The 18,123-nt window shown below is 50.8% G+C and overlaps 2 protein-coding genes across 2 annotated transcripts; both read right to left on the reverse strand.

The window, feature by feature from the left end:
• Positions 1-12,710: 12,710 nt before the first annotated feature.
• Positions 12,711-13,556, reverse strand: LOC135604809 (uncharacterized). The gene has a single exon (XM_065094460.1). The coding sequence runs from the start codon at positions 13,554-13,556 to the stop codon at positions 12,711-12,713; it is 846 nt and encodes a 281-aa protein (XP_064950532.1).
• Positions 13,557-15,902: 2,346 nt separating this feature from the next.
• Positions 15,903-16,370, reverse strand: LOC103973008 (uncharacterized). The gene has a single exon (XM_009387466.3). The coding sequence runs from the start codon at positions 16,368-16,370 to the stop codon at positions 15,903-15,905; it is 468 nt and encodes a 155-aa protein (XP_009385741.3).
• Positions 16,371-18,123: the final 1,753 nt, after the last annotated feature.

Below are 18,123 nucleotides of genomic sequence, written 5' to 3' on the forward strand. Positions count from 1 at the left end.
TTTGAACTGCGTGTATTGTGTTTAGGAAGAATTTTGATGTCAAAATCGTTGACGCAAAAGCGAGGAAGGGCAGCAACAGTTGCTGCCCTCGATCTGCATGCCTGCAGCCACCTGTAGCGGCAGCCGCAGCCAGGCAGCACAGCGCCGGCGCATGCGCAAGCGCTGTGCCTGCAGCAGCCGGCCGGCGGCCTGCTTGCAGCAGGCTTGCTGCCGACGGGGCTGGCAACCCTCGGGCAGAGGCGCCGCAGGGCAGCGACGCGCGACGCCTGCCGCCGCTGCTCCCGCGGGCGAAACCCCCCCCCACAGGGGCGGCCGCCCGGCGGGACAGCACCGCCTGCGGAGGCAGCGACGCCCGAAAGGGGAGCCCACCTGCAGCGGCAGCGCCACCAGCGGGCGTGCCGCCTGCAGGCGAGGGCAGCGCCCTCGCCCCGCCGCACAGGCCGCCGCCGGCAGGGTGGCGACGGCGGCAGCAGCGAAAGGGGGAAAGGGTATTAGGGTTTTCTGGGCAAAAGATAGTTTTGCCCCTCGGAATTTGAGAAATTCCAGTTTCTGTCTTTTGTCCAAATTACGAAAATACCCTTAGGAATTGAGAAATTCCCTACATGTCCCTGATTTCAGAAAAATATTAATTAATTAAAAGGTTTAGTTGATTATTATTTTTATTATTATCTAGTAGTCCTACATGATGATGATTATTTATACATGTGATGTATGATGTGTGAACGGATGATCATGGACCGTGTGATGTGTGTACTTGTGATTATTATTATTGAGGTCTGTGAACCTCCATTATATTTCTTGTTTATTATCGGGCCTGCGTGCCTATGATTAAGTTGTAATCACACGAGGAGGCGCAGCGGGAGCGTGGATGCGATAGCGGGACCTACGAGACGGACGATCGTGATGCATGGAGATGCATCAAGATGTCGACGAAACCGACGAGGACGAGATGGACGATCACAGGGCATGGAGATGCACCGTTGCACACATAGATCTTGATGTGAGTGATTAGGCCTATTGGCTCGGGCCTAATCATATTAGGTTGTGGTCCATGATCATCTGGTGTGATTGCTTATACACATACTATATATGTATATATATTTGCATGCGATGTAGATATATATTAAATATGTATATGTGTGACATGTCATATTAGGAGACCTAATTATAGAAACATCTCTCGATAATATTAAGTCGGTAAACGTGAGGCAATTAGATTGACCCACGTGGCCTTCCATCGTTATGAGTATGAACCGATTCCCGGTGTAGGTTGAGTTGGTCGAGTCCCTCGAGACTCACCTATATCGCAATTCGCTATCTTGCTTACGACATAGAGATGTCACCGGTGACCTGAGGGCATGGTATGCTTGGTCGAGTCCCTCGAGGGTATATCATCAAATCAGACTCGTCTTGTAACGAATGTGTTGACTTAACCGAGCATCATGGTTGGTCGAGTCCCTCGAGGCCATGGTGATTCGGAGGCCGAACAGGACGGGAATCACAAGGAGTTGTGATCGGCAAGAGTTGCCTACCTTTTAGGCTTAGTGTGATTGGTCGAGTCCCTCGAGGTTACACTAAGACGCTGATTGGATCCTGATCCCCACTAGAAGTCTGCCGGAGACTTCCGTTTCACGTGCTGAGGGTGTCGCGTGACTCGAGAGTAAAATAGTGGGAGCATATTAAGATAGAAGTCCATATCTTGATAGTTTATTTCTTGCAAAATCTGCATGTTATACATTTCTGCGACATCTTTATTTTCAGAAAATGTCGCTTTCAAATCCCTTACGTGACATACTTGATGTCAACCGCCTCACTGGTCCAAATTATACGGATTGGCTCCGTACCTTGAGAATTGTTCTCACAGCGGAGAAAATCGTGTACGTCCTTGATACAGTGATGCCTACGCCCGAAGAAGGGGCAAGCGAGGATGAGATCGCTCGCTACGTGAAGTACATTGATGACTCCACTCTTGCTCAGTGCTATATGTTGGGCTCTGTGACTCCAGAGTTACAGAGACAACATGAAAAGATGGATGCCAGATCCATTCTCCTACATGTCCGTAAATTGTTTGAGGAACAGGGAAGGACTCAACGATATGAGATATCCAAGAGCCTTTTCCGCGCTAGGATGACTGAGGGGACATCGGTTCAGAACCATGTCCTAAAGATGATTGAGTGGATAGAGAAACTCACAGGTCTAGGAATGGTCCTAGAGGATAACTTGTGTGTGGACATTGTGCTTCAGTCCCTACCAGATTCCTTTTCACAGTTCATAATGAATTTTAATATGAACAAGCTTGAGGTGACTCTCCCAGAGCTCCTCAATATGTTGAGGGAGGCAGAGAGTACTGTTAAGAAAGAGAAGCCAGTTCTCTACACTAGTGAGACCAGAAAGAAAAGGAAAGCAGAAAGGTCCCTTAAGAAGGGAAAGGGCAAGGGCAAACAAGGTAAAGCAAAGGTTGCTAAGAAGGACCCAGCAAAGGACAAAGGCCAGTGCTTCCACTGTGGTAAAGATGGGCATTGGAAGAGAAACTGCAAAGAGTACCTTGCAGAAAGGGCGAAACAAAAGCTTGATGAAGCTTCAGGTACATTCATGATCAGTCTCCATTTGTCAGACTCTTATGATAACACATGGGTATTGGATACCGGTAGTGCTTATCATATATGCAATTCGTTGCAGGTTCTGGCAAGGCCTAGGAGACTAGAGAGAGGCGAGATGGACCTCAAGATGGGTAATGGAGCAAAAGTTGCTATATTAGCTGTTGGCGAGATCGCCCTACATCTGCCTAGTGGAGCTTTTATTGCATTAGATGCATGTTATTTTGTTCCTTCTATTATCAAAAACATTATCTCCATTTCATATTTAACAGTTAGTGGATATAAATTTGTTTTTGAGAACAATGGTTGTTCGATATTATTAAATGATAAGATCATCACGAAAGGAACATTGCATAATGGTTTATTTATGTTAGACACCACTCCACATATCATGAATGTAAATGTGTCCAAAAGGAAACGAGATGAGTTGAACAGTGCATACCTATGACATTGTAGGCTAGGTCACATCCATGAAAGAAGGATTCAAAAGTTACTAAATGATGGATATCTAGATCCATTCGACTATATGTCTTATTCAACTTGTGAGCCTTGCATTCGTGGAAAATTGACCAACTCTCCATTTAGTGGAACTGGAGAGAGAGCCACTGAGTTGTTGGAACTCATACATAGTGATGTATGTGGACCCATGTCAACTCATGCCATTGGAGGTTACTCCTACTTCATTACATTTACTGATGATTTCTCAAGGTATGGATATGTGTACTTAATGAAGTACAAGTCCGATGCCTTTGAGAAATTCGGAGATTATAAGAATGAGGTGGAGAACCAGACTGGAAAGAGTATCAAAACTCTTCGATCAGATCGAGGAGGTGAGTACTTAAGTACAGAGTTTACTCAGTTCCTCAAGGACCATGGGATATTATACCAATGGACACCTCCTTACACACCTCAGCTCAATGGTGTCTCTAAAAGGAGAAATCGTACTTTATTAGATATGGTATGGTCCATGATGAGTTTCGCTGACCTACCCATCTCATTCTAGGGATATGCCCTAGAAACCGCAGCTTACCTTCTGAACAGAGTTCCAACTAAGTCGGTAGTGTCTACACCATATGAGATATGGAAAGGGAAGAAGCCTGATCTTAAGGTTGTTAAAATTTGGGGCTACCCTGCCCACGTTAAAAGACACAACCCCGATAAGTTAGAATCAAGGACAGAGCGATGCATATTTGTGGGATACCCCAAGGAAACTTGTGGATATTATTTCTATCATCTCGAGGACAAAAAGGTCTTTGTAGCTAAGAGAGCAGTGTTCCTTGAGAAGGAACACATTCTTGGCGGAGACAGTGGGAGAATGATAGAGTTGAGCGAAGTTAGAGAACCAAGCTCAAGCACCACTCTACAGCCCGAGTCTGTTTAGGTACCTAATACACAAGTATCAACTTTACGCAGATCTGATAGAGTATCCCATCCTCCTGAGAGATATGTGGGACATATTAGAGGAGAGGATGTAGAGGATATTGATCCTCAGACTTACGAGGAGGCTATTATGAGTATAGACTCCGGGAAGTGGCAAGAAGCCATGAATTCTGAGATGGATTCTATGTACTCCAATAAGGTTTGGAACCTAGTTGATGCGCCCGAAGGTATTGTACCCATCGGTTGCAAGTGGATCTTTAAGAAAAAGATCGGAGTAGATGGAAAGGTAGAGACCTATAAAGCAAGGCTAGTGGCTAAGGGGTATCGTCAAAGGCAAGGTGTTGACTACGACGAAACTTTCTCACCCGTAGCAATGCTAAAATCCATCAGAATTCTATTGGCTATTGCAGCACACTATGATTATGAGATCTGGCAGATGGATGTGAAAACCGCATTCCTCAATGGGAACCTCGAGGAGGAGGTGTATATGATGCAACCTGAGGGATTCGTGTCCAAGAACTGCCCAGATAAAGTGTGTAGGTTGCTTAAATCCATTTATGGACTAAAGCAAGCTTCCCGAAGTTGGAACATAAGATTTGATGAGTCAATCAGATCTTATGACTTCGTTAAGAACGAAGATGAGCCTTGTGTATACAAGAAGGTAAGTGGGAGCGCTATCACCTTTTTGGTGTTATATGTGGATGACATCCTCATCATTGGGAATGACGTAGGAATGCTATCCACAGTAAAGACTTGGTTATCTAGACACTTCTCCATAAAGGACTTAGGGGAAGCATCCTATATCTTGGGGATTAGAATCTATAGAGATAGATCCAAGAGGATGCTTGGCTTGTCCCAGTCCAGGTACATAGAAACCATTGTCAAAAGGTTTGGCATGGAAAATTCCAAAGGGCAAACATGAATATGATACCTTATGCCTCAGCAATAGGGTCTATCATGTATGTCATGCTATGTACTAGGCCTGATATAGCGCATGCTCTGAGTGTCACGAGCAGGTATCAGGCGGATCCAGGCTTGGAGCACTGGAAAACAGTAAAGTGTATCCTTAAGTACTTGAGAAGGACTAAGGATCTTTTACTAGTATATGGAGGTAATAGCCTTAAGGTTGAAGGCTTCACTGACTCAAGTTTTTAGTCTGATGTCGATGATAGCAAGTCGAATTCAGGGTATGTGTACACCTTGAATGGAGGAGCAGTGTGCTGGAAGAGTTCCAAGCAAGACATCACTGCTGACTCGACCATGGAGGCGGAGTACATTGCTGCATCGGATGCAGCAAAGGAGGGAGTCTGGGTGAAAAAGTTAATCACAGATTTGGGAGTCGATACAGATAGGGACAAGTCGACTTCCTTATATTGCGACAACTATGGGGCGATTACTCAAATAAGGGAACCTGGGTCTCATCAGAAGTGTTCTGAGGAGGTTCCAGCTTATAAGAGAGATCGTAACCCGAGGAGATGTAGTAGTGGAAAGAGTTCCATCCGAAGATAACATTGCAGATCCACTGACAAAGCCGTTCTCTTAGATTGTCTATGAGCGTCACAGGAGTCTGATGGGGATCAGACACATAGGTGATTGGCTTTAGGTCAAGTGGGAGATTGCTAGTCATAGGTGCCCAGCAAGCCAATCACGTGAGTGATGGCACGTGTGACTTGATACAGAATCTTTTTGCTTATTATATTTTGGCGTATATCACTTTGTAACTATTGCATAAATGCATATATATATTGTGATGTCCTTGGATTTGTGCAATGGGAATCGGATAATGATGAGATCACGATAATGAGATCGATTCACCTTTAAACACATATCCTAAATAATCCCGGTCATAGGTTACTCGAGAGGGACATCGTGATAACCGGATAGACTGGTGTGCTGTATACCCGTCCATATGATGGATGCAGCTAGTCTCATAGCTGCTCGTGTAGGGACACTAGGGATACGGTACAGGTGCTCATTGGAGAATGAGTTCACTGATTGATCCGCTTACGGAATGCTGGATGGTTGATGATGCCTTATTGTCAGACAGCGATTCCGTAGTCCTAGTGGTGTATCTGGTCCTTAGACTTGAGACACCAAGGATGTCCTGTATGAGTGCTCCACTCTTTGATACCAGACTTATAGGTTTGGCTGTCCCCAGATCTAGTACAGCTGGTCATTAGGAGTGGTAGTCGACCTTACGAGGGCTATTGAGTGTCAATAGAGGATCATCCACTCTCGGCGTCATGAGAGGAATATCCTATGTGTTCTTGCTCAGACAAATCCCTGGCTAGGGTCATTCGGGTTGAGAGAGAAAGAGTTCTCCGGGAGAATCCGATTAGAGCGAGACTCGAGTAGAAACCGTATGGGTCTGACAACACCATGCTCGATATACGGTCTCTGGGATATTAGATGGATGAGGGACTATAGGTACATGGTAACTGAGGACAGACAGGTCTAATGGATTGGATTCCCCTATATCGTTTGGGGACTACGGCGTAGTGGCCTAGTACGTCCGTAGTCGATGAGTCGAGTGAATTATTACAGAGATAATAATTCACTGAGTTAGAAGGAGTTCTGACAGGTATGACTCACGGCCAGCTCGATATTGGGCCTAGAGGGTCACACACATATGGTTGGCATTGCGATGAGTAGAGGTTCGGATATGAGATATCCGACGGAGCCCTTGTCTTATTGGATGCAGATCCAATACCCACTAAGGAAGGACCCATTAGGGTTTGACACGGGATCTCTATAAATAGGAGGGATTCACAGCCTCATAGGCTAGAGTCTTTGCTTGCCTTTCCTATTTTCCTCTCCCTCTCCACCTCAGAGTAGTCCTGGAGTTTTGAGGAGCGTCGTCGCAACCCTACTGTGTGGATCACCGCTAGAGAGGACGACGCTTGACCTCCTTCACCCTCTCCTAAGGATCTGCAAGGAAACAGGGATATACGATCTCCCTAGGTAACACAATCTCTATACGCAGTTTTGTGTTTTGCGGATTTTTTGCGCACCAATCTTCGCACGACGACGAACATCTTTTAGGGAATCGGGGATTTTATTTTCTTGTTCTTCCGCTGCGCATATGATGTCGCCCCTCAATGATTTCCCAACAGTTAGGGCGTTGCCGCTTCAGCGGGGCTGCCACGTCAGGCTCTCATTAAGGCGGGCCGTCTTTTGGCATTTCTAACGTGACGGTTACACACGTGCGTAGGTGGGCTGCCGCCCATTCTCGGGAGGTGAAGGGCCGCTGGTTCTGGCGGGATATCCTCTTTAAATAGCGAACATCCAGCTTCGCTCTTATCTTTCGCCGCTGAGTTTTCTTCTTCGAGTCTTGCCGTTCCCTTTCCAGTCTTCTTCCTCGCCTCCCGCATCGTGTTCCCCCTCCCCGTAGCATCTTCCTGCCAAGGTTAGTCAAGATGTCGTCCTCTTTTTCCTCCTCTTCTTCCCCTTCCTACGTAGTTGGAGGGGAATGCCCTCCGACATCCCCCGTGGAATCCTCCGATGGGGAAGCGGCGCGGGCCTTGGAGGCCCTGATGTGGTCGCACGACAATGACTCCACCGGTCACTGTTGGGGGGGCTCCGGGAGCGTTATAGCATCCCGGAGGACCATATCCTTAGTGCCCCTAAACCGGGACAGCGGGCATACGACCCGGTCCCAAAGGGTTTCGCGCTGACCCTAGACGCCCTGGAGGCGGGTCTGCGTTTTCCCCTCCACCCCCTCATCGTAGCTTGTATTTCTTTCTGGCGAATTTCGCCGTCCCAGGTGGCGCTGAACTCTTGGCGTTACCTAGTGGTATTCCTGGGGGAATGCTACCATGCCAACATCACCCCTACCCTCAACCTATTCCTCTTCTGCTATCGCCTCTCCAAAGGTTCGGGGGGTTACTTCCTATCTGCCCGGTCGGGCTTTCGAGTCGGGGGGGCTCCTTCCAATAATAAAGGATGGAAGGGGAGGTTTTTTTACATCAGTCGTGCAAAGGACTGGGGTTTTGGGGTTCGGTGGTCCGCGAGGGCGGTCGACAACACCACCCCAAGCTTGAGTGAAGCGGAGCGCCAAGACCTGGGGAGGCTCAGGGAGATTCTCCCTAGCTCCCAGGCCCTTCGGGGCATGACTGAGCAGTGGCTAGTTGAGGCGGGTCTCAGCCCAATGCCTCGGGGTACGTGAGTTAACGCTAGGCTCGGGCATTGCGTGGCTCCATTCTGGTACTGATGTTTTTCCTATTCCTTGCAGAAATGGTGAATCTACGGTCACTCCTCGCACCGCAAGCTCCTCCCCCAGCACCGCCAGCCGACTCACGACCCGGCACGAAGGACGCTCCCCTGGAGATTGAGGCCGGACGCCCTCGGAAGAAAGCGAAGGCGGCACCTTCAAAGGGGGCTGAGGCGGGCCCTCGTCGGGGCGAGGACGGGCCTAGTCGACGGGCGGCTGGGAAGGGTCCGCGCCCTCCCTCCGTTCGTGACCTGTGCCGCCTGCCAGTCGAGGACGAGGAGCTGTTCCTGACGCGGCTGGTGGGCGAGATCCCGCTCGGGGAAGCCAGCGACCCACTGGTAGCCCGCTGGGGAGGCCTGTCCCAGGGGGATAGAGTATGGGCCGGAGGGGACGCCTCCACAGCATTCCTCCGAGGCGCACTTCATCTTGACATGGCTCGGGATTTGTACACTTTGCCCTCGGAGGCTCTGCTCAGCAAGTCGGCCCAATCCTTGACCTGGGTAAGTACTCCTCTTCTCTTTCCGTTCAGGGTTGTTTGGCTTCTGCTGACTCGTCTTCTCTTTTATAGGGCCTTCATTATGCAACGGCCCAGATGGATAGGGTGCGCGACGCTGGCCGGGTCATTGGGGGCCTCGTCAGTCGCAACGCCGAGCTCCGCCACCAGGTCGAGGAGACCCGAGCCGGGGCCGATCCGGAGGCAGTGGCAACCGTCGAGAAGCGCGCGGCGGACTCTGAGGCGGAGGCAGCTCGCCTTTGGTCGGAGCTTGAGGCCTCTAAGAAATTGAACGAGGAGCTCCAAAAAGCAATAAGGTTGGAGCGGAGGCGAGCACCCTCGGCAAGAAGCTGGAGGAGGCGAAGGCCGAGACGAGAGCGGCCTCGGAAGCGCTGGCGGAGGAGGTCCGTCTCCGACCCATCAAGGACAAGGAGCTCCTCGAGGCGTATAAAAAGTCCGAGGGGTTCGAACTCGGGTTGACGCAGACGGGGCGGGTGTACTTCGAATACGGATACCGAATCGCCACGTCCCGCTTCCGCGCTCGTCACCCCGGCCTCGAGGTGGAGGAGGATCCCTTTGTTCCCCACCCCGAGGATCTGGAGGTAGACATGCCCGAGGACGTCCCCTTTGATGACCGCCTGTGACGTCCCATAGTAATAAGGAAGGGCCTTGTATTTTCGTTCTTATAAGGTGTTAGTCAATTCTGTAAGTCGGAGTTGAGTCCTGTAAGTTGGTTTTTTCTTGAATAAAAGAAAACTTTTACTTCTCTCGTGTATCGCCTTTTTCTTCTTAAGGCAAAAATATTCCTCCTCCTCGGGCGAAGAACTTCTTCTTCCTTAGACGAATGGCTTCTTCATTTAAACGAAAAACTTCTTAAGGTTCTGTACGTTCCATGTTCTCAATAAAGGAGAACCGTCCATTGTCGCGAGCCGGTAAGTACCCGGTCGGACTACCTCGACGACCCGGTAAGGTCCCTCCCACTTGGGGGCCAGCTTCCCCCTTGCTTGGGTCGGATCGCTAACCTCGGTCTTGTGCAGGACTAGGTCGCCTAACTTAACCGGTCGAGGTCATACCTTCTTGTTATAGACCCTTGCGATGGCTCTCTTGTAAGAGAGGGCCTTCAAGTGCGTGTCGGTGCGCCGCTCCTCGAGCACATCGAGGCTGGCTCGAAGTCCCTCGTTCGAGACTTTCTCGCCATAGCTTCTCGTCCGAAGGGTGGCAATGGCTACCTCGGGTGGCAGAACGGCCTCGGTTCTGAACGCGAGGCTGTAAGGGGACTCTCCAGTCGCGGTCTTGGGGATGGTACGCAATGCCCACAAGACGCTCGGGAGTTCATCCGTCCAGGCCGATCGGGCTGCGGATACTCTTCTCTTGAGCCCGTTTAGTATGGATCGATTGGTTACCTATGCTAACTCGTTCATCTGAGGATAAGCCACCGAGCTGAACCTTAGCTGTATTCCGTGGTTCACGCAGAACTCCCGGAACCTTCTTCCGGCGAACTGGGGCCGTTGTCCGTGATGATGGTTTTGGGCAAGCCAAATCGAGTCACCAGGTTCTTCCACACGAACTTTTCTATTTGCCACTCCGTGATTGCCGCCAGCGGTTCGGCCTCGTCCCACTTTGTGAAGTAATCCACGCCCACGACGATGTACTTTCGCTGTCCCGAGGCTGGGGGAAAAGGGCCGAGCAGGTCCAGACCCCATTGCACGAATGGCCATGCGCAGTCGATGGGGGTGAGCGGGACCGCGGGCTGCCGGGGTGTGCGGGCATGTTCTTGGCACAAACTACACCGTTGCACGTGGGCCTTCGCGTCCCGGCACATGGTCGGCCAGTAATAGCCTTGGCGAAGTATTTTGTGTGCCAGGGTTCACCCGCCGATGTGTTCCCCACAGACTCCCTCATGGACCTCAGGTAGAACTGTCTGAGCTTCGTCGGGCTCTAGGCACCGTAGGAGGGGGTATGTGAAGGACCGCTTATAGAGCCGTCCACCCACGTCGGTGTACCACGCATGTGTGCGACGCAAGCGCCGAGCCGTTGCTTCGTCGGGCGGAAGAGTCCCGTCCCGTTTGAAGCGCAGCAATTCTTGTACCCAGGTGCTAGGCGCGCCGCCCGAGGTCACCGTCGCGACTTCGATGGCACAGGCGGGAAGCTCCTCGACTTCGGGCCCGGCTTCGGGGGCTAGCTTTGACGCCAACTTAGCTAGCATGTCGGCTCGCTCGTTTTCTCCCCTCGGGATACTAGACAATGTAAAATGAGGGAATTTGGCGGTTAGGTTCTTTACCTGTGCCAGGTACTTGGCCATGATCGGGTCCCGAGCCTCGTATTCCCCGCTGAGTTGCTCGACTACCAGCTACGAGTCAGTGAGGACGTGGATGGCGACCACCTGCATCTCAAGGGCCAACCTGAGTCCTACTAGGAGCGCCTCATATTCCGCCTTGTTGTTAGTGGCCTGGAACCCGAAGCGGAGGGAACGTTCGAACGATCGCCCATCGGGAGCTTGCAACACCAGCCCCGCGCCGGCACCTTTTGAGTTGGCCGATCCGTCGACGTGCAGGACCCAGGCTTCGTGAGGTTGTTCGGGGCCTTCATCCCCGATCTGGGTTAATTCTGCGATGAAGTCAGCCATGGACTAGGCTTTGATAACGGTCCTAGGCATGTATTATATGTCATGCTCGCCAAGCTTCACCGCCCATTTGAGAAGACGTCCTGTAACATTAAATTTAGACAAGATCTGCCGAAGCGGCTGGTCAGTAATGTCCTCCACCGGGTGAGCCTGGAAGTAGGGGCGTAGCTTCCGGGCTGACAGCACGAGTGCAAGTGCCAGCTTCTCGATCGGTGGGTATCGTTCCTCGGGCCCATTCAGGACGTGGCTGACATAGTAGACTGGAAGCTGTTCGTCGAAATTTTCCTTGACCAGGACGGAACTGACTGCATGCTGGGAGGCAGCCAGGTAGAGGCCTAGCTTCTCCCTAGGAGAGACCGAGGCAAGTCGGGGGAGGTTGGCCAAGTGTTGCTTCATTTGCTCGAGGGCTTCCTCGCATTCTGTCGTCCATTGAAAATTTTTCGGATTCTTCAATGCTCTGAAGAAGGGGAGGCAGCGATCACCTGATCGGGCAAGGAAATGGGACATGGCGACGAGCCTCCCATTAAGGCGTTGTAGGTCTTTGATCATCCGAGGTGACTGCATATTGATGATCGCCTGGACTTTCTCCAAGTTGGCGTCAATTCCTCTTTCGTGTATAATGAACCTGAGGAACTTCCCCGAGGTGACGCCGAAGGCACACTTCGCGGGGTTGAGTCGCATGCCAAACTTGCGTAGCGTGGCGAATGCCTCGGCCAGATTGGCAAGGTGAGCTCCTGCTTCTTGGCTTTTCACAATCATGTCGTCGACGTAAACTTCCATGTTCCGCCCGATCTGGTGGGCGAACATCTTGTTCACTGTTCTTTGGTATGTAGCCCCGGCTTTCTTCAATCCGAAGGGCATGACCTTATAAAAGTAAACCCCTTGATTGGTGAGAAAGGTCGTATGCTCTTGATCTTCGGGTGTCATTCTGATCTGGTTATATCTTGAGAAGGCGTTCATAAATGAGAGGCGGGCGTGTCCGGCTGTAGCGTCGACCAACTGGTCAACCTTTGGAAGGGGATAGCAGTCCTTCGGGCATGCATTGTTGAGACTGGTGTAATCAACGCACATTCTTCCAGCTTCCATTAGCTTTCTTGACGATGACTATATTGGATAGCCATCGCGGGTATCTGGCTTCTTCTATGAAGCCTGCCTCTAAGAGTCGACCCACTTCTTCTCGTATGGCCAACTGCCGATCAGGGGCTTGCCGTCTGGGTTTTTGTTTTACCGGGCGAGCGTCGGGTGAAATACTGAGGTGATGCTGGATGACCTCCGGGTCGACGCCCGTCATGTCAGATGGCGACCAGGCGAAGACGTCGGCATTCTTCTGTAGGAGGCCGACGAGCTATCTTCGTTCTTGCTCGGGTAGCTCCGACCCGAGCTTAACCGTCCGCTCCAGCCGATCCTCTAGCAGGGGGGAGGACACTTCTTCGTCTCATGAGGGTCCGCCAACGGTGGTTCGACCCTGGCCCTCTTGTGTAACGAAACGGCGGTCAGGTAGCAGCACCTGGATTCTTGGGGACTTCCAGCGACCTCTCCGGTCCCGGCGTGGGTCGGGAACTTCACAGTTTGGTAGTAGGTCGAGACAACGACTCTGATTTTGTTGAGGGTCGGCCAGCCAAGAATGGCATTGTATGCAGCGGGGAGGTCGATTACCAAGAAGGTGGTCATCACTGTCTTCGACCTCGGTGGGGCTCCCAAGGTCAAGGGTAAAGTGATCGCCCCTAGCGGCGAGATTGAATCACCGGTGAATCCGGTGAGCGCCGAGAATATCGGCTTCATGTTATCTCCGGATAAGCCGAGCTTTTGGAAGGCGTCGAAGTAGAGTATGTCGGCCGAGCTTCCGGTATCGACCATGATCCTTCTTACTTGTGCATTGGCTATTCTGGCCGATATCACTAGCGCATCGTCGTGCTCGGTTTGCTCGGATGTCCCGTCCGGGAAGGTGACATTAGGCTCGAGCCCGTGCCTGGGAGCTTCGGCCGGAGCGGCTCTGGCGTACGCCTTTCTTCTGGTCATGGAATCCCCACTAGACGCAGGGCCGCCAGCTATTACGTCGATGTGTCGTTCGATGGGACCCTCCGGGCACGGTGAAAGTTCCTTGTCCGGTCGGAGGTACTGGCCGAGGTGTCCCCTACGAATGAGCTCCTCGATCTGCCTCTTTAGCTCCCGACACTGTTTAGTGTCATGCCCATGTTGCCGGTGGAAGCAGCAGTACTTCGATTGGTCCGCTAGCGCCCGCGGACTCCTCATCGGGTAAGGTTCTTTGAGCAGTCCCTTTTCCCTTATGTGGAGGAATATTTCCGTTCGGGACGAGTTCAAGGCTGGGAGAGGGGGCCTCGATGCCGACGGGTCGGATCTGTCCAACCTACGCTAAGACGCAGCGGGTTGCTGCTGCCGGGGCGGCTCCGGCTTGATCCTCTTGTGCTCCTCGCGTCTCCCGGCCATCCATGTCTCCGCGGCGATGAACTGGCTCGCCCGTTGGAGCATCTCGGGTACCGTCGTGGGAGGTCGCTCCACCAAAGACAAGAAGAACCTGGAGGGCCGCAAGCCTATCATGAATGCCTGCATCAATAAAGAAGGGTGAGCATCCGAGAGCCCTCGGATCTGCGTCGTAAAACGGTTCACGAAGTGGGAAAGGGGCTCGTCCTCCCTTTGGTTGAGTCCGAGGAGCAACGCCACGGACGGGCGTAGGCGAGGAAGTTGAGCTCGAAGTCTCGGGCGAGCTGATCGAAGGAAGAGATGGTCCCGGCCTTCAGGCCGCTGTACCATGCGCGAGCCGGTCCCCTCAAGGTCGTTGGGAATGCCCTGCACATCAAGGCGTCAGAAGTCCCATATGGCGCCATTTGGGCGCGAAACGCGGCTACGTGATCCGCGGGGTCAGTGGCGCCGTCATAGGCGTCCAGGGATGGGAGTCGGAAGTGTGGTGGAATCACTTGATCTTGTATTTCGGGTGCGAACGGGGACCCTTTGTATCCGTCCGCTACGAGCTCCCCCTTTGACCTGCGAATCTCTTGCTATACTTCGTTGAGACGTTGATTGAAGAGGCGCAATTGGGCTCGCAAGGCGTTCGTCGAGTCCACGTATGGCACCTCAGGCTCCGGGCGACGAGACGTGCCTTCCGCCTCTCGGTCCCCGAGCTGGGCCGTTTGGTTTCGAGGCGAAATAGGGCGCTCGGGGAGTGGCGCGTGCATCCGGGCGGGGGGCTCACGCTATTGCAAAGGCTGGGTTGCATGTGGGGGCGTCGGTTGGGAGACAAGCGGGATGATTGTCTGCACCACGCCCGCCAGTGCTCAGACTTGGTGAGCGAGATCGTGGAAGGCTTCGGGCGAAACAGGCGGCGCGCCGACAGGGGCGTCGGGTGGCGACAAACCCGGGTCGTTGAACAGCCGCCAGTAGCGCTCCGACGTTGTAGCGGGGCGTTCGTCTCGGAGTTCATCACGCCGGGGATGATCTTCTGGGGTGCTGACCGGACGCGACCCCATGGCTGCGGGTTCGCTAGAGTGGATCTGCTGATCGTTTGACATTCGGGGCCCTCATTCTAGCACCAAAATGTTACGGGAAACAACTGTACGCCGTGGCCTCGGGGCCGACGTGGCTTGGTTCGGGTCCGAATGCGCGGGGATCCGGCGTGGCGCTCCTCGGGGCAGCTGGGGTGGTCGGTCACGATGGTCCGGATGGGATGTAACGTGGGAGTGAAGCCTCGCCGAGGCACCGGGAAGGTACGTCCTTGCCTTCGTTCCTGCACACAAGTCGGGTCGGAAACTCGGCTCGACCCCTCCGACGATCAAGTCAGATGATACGGAGGGGGTTTTTTTTTAGTGAAGAAGCGTCCTCCCCCCTCGTTTAGAACTCGGGGGTATTTATAGGGTAGTTTAGTGTTACCTGATGTGCCTGCCTGCGGGAGGCAGGATCGTACCTCTGATGGCGTCTGACATTGCCATTGACGTTGCGTGGGGAACCGGACTGTCGCAGGGTATAGGCGAGCTTCGGTTGTCGTTCTCCTCTACCTCGGTCAAGCGCGCGGGGTCAGACGACGGTGGAGTCGTCGTCTGAGAGCGGGCGACGTCAGCGCATATCGAGTCAGCATTATTGCCCTCCTCCTCGGACAGAGTGATGCCCGGGTGAGGCCGACATCGTGACACGTCATGTCGCCATTATTATCCCTATCAATGATGATGATGATGATGATGATGATGATGATGATGATGCAGCACAGAAATAAGGCAGGCATTATAGATGAGATTTGAAGTCTGAAGAACAATAAAACTACTAACTACTAATTTATTTATAACTACTAAATTATGATCCCGAAGTCAAAGCTAATTGTGGACTGAGAATGATCGATATATATAATTTTATTTTAATTTAATATCTTTTTTATTCTCATAATTTTATGACTCGAGTTTTTTCTCCCATTGCAAAACAAAAATTCATTCCGAGGAAAAAGAGAAAGAAGCTCAACCTCGAGTTCAGCGAATGCCTACCAATTGATGCCTATCACAGAGAGAAAGAGTAGCCAAAACCAAAACAAAAAAGAGCTCTCATGTTTGTGAGGACCGATCGGAAGGAGTGTAACGACACGGTTGAGAACCATCACTACTCTTCTTCCTCGGCCATTGCCATCCTACTGAGAGGACTCGGCCCAATCTTTTTCCTTCTCATGGCATTCCTCTTCCTGACGAACTCCATCTGGTTCCTCCTCCTCTGCTGCGTCATCGCCTCCTCTTCCACCACAAACCTTCTCATCAGCACGTCATCCGTCAGTGACTTCCCCCGGAACACTCTTCGTCCCTCGGCAGAAGTCCTCGTGCTTACGGTCCTTTCCGACGACGCCACGACGGATTTCGACCTCGTACAACTGTAGCTTCTTCGCGGCGGGACTTCTGCTCGGAACACCTCGTTGTAGGAGGAGATGGGAGCGCAGAGGCAGACCCGAGTGAAGGAAGAGGCTACCTTTTGGGAGGTGGATTTCCTTAGATTCTGCTTGTTGGACTTGGCTGGGATTCCGGTAGACTTCGCTGCTGGAGGACTCGTCACATGCTTCCATAGAATTTTGGCCTCCATCACTCTTCCATACCATGGTTTTCTGGAAAGTGAGCATCCATCGATCAGTACATCTCCAAGTATCATGAAAACTATGCAGTGTATCATGAAAGCTGTTGCAGGTTGAAATGAAGTACACACCTTGAATTCATGAACACAAGTAAAATTTCAGTGAACTCGCACAATGCAAAACAAGTGTGCCTCGAAGAAAAAGAAAGATAAGAATGGAGATTCTTGCTTGCCTTTTTTGTGGGTTGTTCTTCTCTTGCATCAACAATGAGTAGAGAATCATGGGGGAGTTGGGAGGATGAGGAGCTCTCGAGTTTGATTCCGGGAACAGAGTGGAGCAAATTGCGGAGGACTAGTTAGCAGATGTGGAAGTGGCAATGTGGTCCTTTCCTTTCTTCTTCCTTTTTCTTTATTGCAGGATGCTTTTGCTTTGGCAGGGCTCCTTAGAATGAGGGAGAGAAGATGGACCTTATGATTGGAACATAAATCTGAACTGCACTGGAAAAGGTTGATGCTCCTCACCCTCTTTTTGAGCTTGAGACAGCAGCACAGTCCTTCACTGTCACCAGGGCTTTTTGAGCCCCTTGATCTACTGCAGCTATTGTTTATCTAATTTTGGTCAAATTCAATGGCCCCATTTTGGTCAAATGTTGTTGGTGTAGCCACAAACACTGAAAGATCAGCCAACAGTATCATAGCATAAAACAAAGGTGTTTCTGACCATGTCTTCACTGGACCTGAAGGCACCAACCAACACTCGCTATTCACACAATAGTATCATGGCATATATATATATATATATATATATATATATATATATATATATATATATATATAGTTCATGAAGAAAATTAGACCTCCATGGTAAAACACAAAGAGAAATGAAGGATATCATGGAAGCCATGCTCATCTTCTTCTTCATTGCCATGGATGGGAAGATGGAGAGGTGGAATGCATCATAAGGCCAGGTACTGCTACACACTGTCTACATGAATATATATATATATGCCAGAAACAATAATAACTCCAGGTGGGATGGTTTCAGGATTTAGCTTTTGAGTCTAATGCTTTTAAGGCTGAAAAAAGTGGGGAAAGGGTGAAAGAGGGCATGATTGCTGAACATGGCTGCTTTATGACAATTAAGATCTTGGAATGCTCTTTAATATTCAAAGTAGAATCATTCAAAGGCTGACAAGAATTGCAGTGGCATCTTGGATACAGGATGGCAGAATGTTTCAAGTTAAGGAATTTATTCCTGGTTTCTTAATGATGTTTGTCTACCATTAGTTAAGTGAAGCCTTGACTGCTCTGTTTATATCTTATGTTTGGGAAGTATGTTTTCTTAAAGATGTTTGCACTGTATTAGTCTACCAACACATTTATTAGTGTCATACTTTTGGACCAAGAAACTCTAAAATATTTTTTGGAGGCACTGACATTTGCCTTTCACTTTCATCTTTTAGTACATGAGAAGACCAATTTTTTGTTGTTATAGCTTCACAAAGTTTATTCCTTGAGATGACTTTGTTCATGTAAGCTAAGTTTAGGAGTTACTTGGCAGCAGGGTGCAAACAGGAACTCTTTGTGCCTCCACTGCACCTCCCACTCCTGGTGATCTCATGCTGCCATGACCTGCAATATGGAAGCAGAAGTCAGTGCATTGTCAACTCACTTTCTGGCTTCAAAGCCAAAACCAACTTGATAAAGGAGATGCAAGATGAGTATTGAGTAGGTTCTGTTCTGTTTCTTACAAGGTATTCAAGTG

This window comes from Musa acuminata, chromosome BXJ2-2 (assembly GCF_036884655.1).
Source record: "Musa acuminata AAA Group cultivar baxijiao chromosome BXJ2-2, Cavendish_Baxijiao_AAA, whole genome shotgun sequence".
Lineage (NCBI taxonomy): Eukaryota > Viridiplantae > Streptophyta > Magnoliopsida > Zingiberales > Musaceae > Musa > Musa acuminata.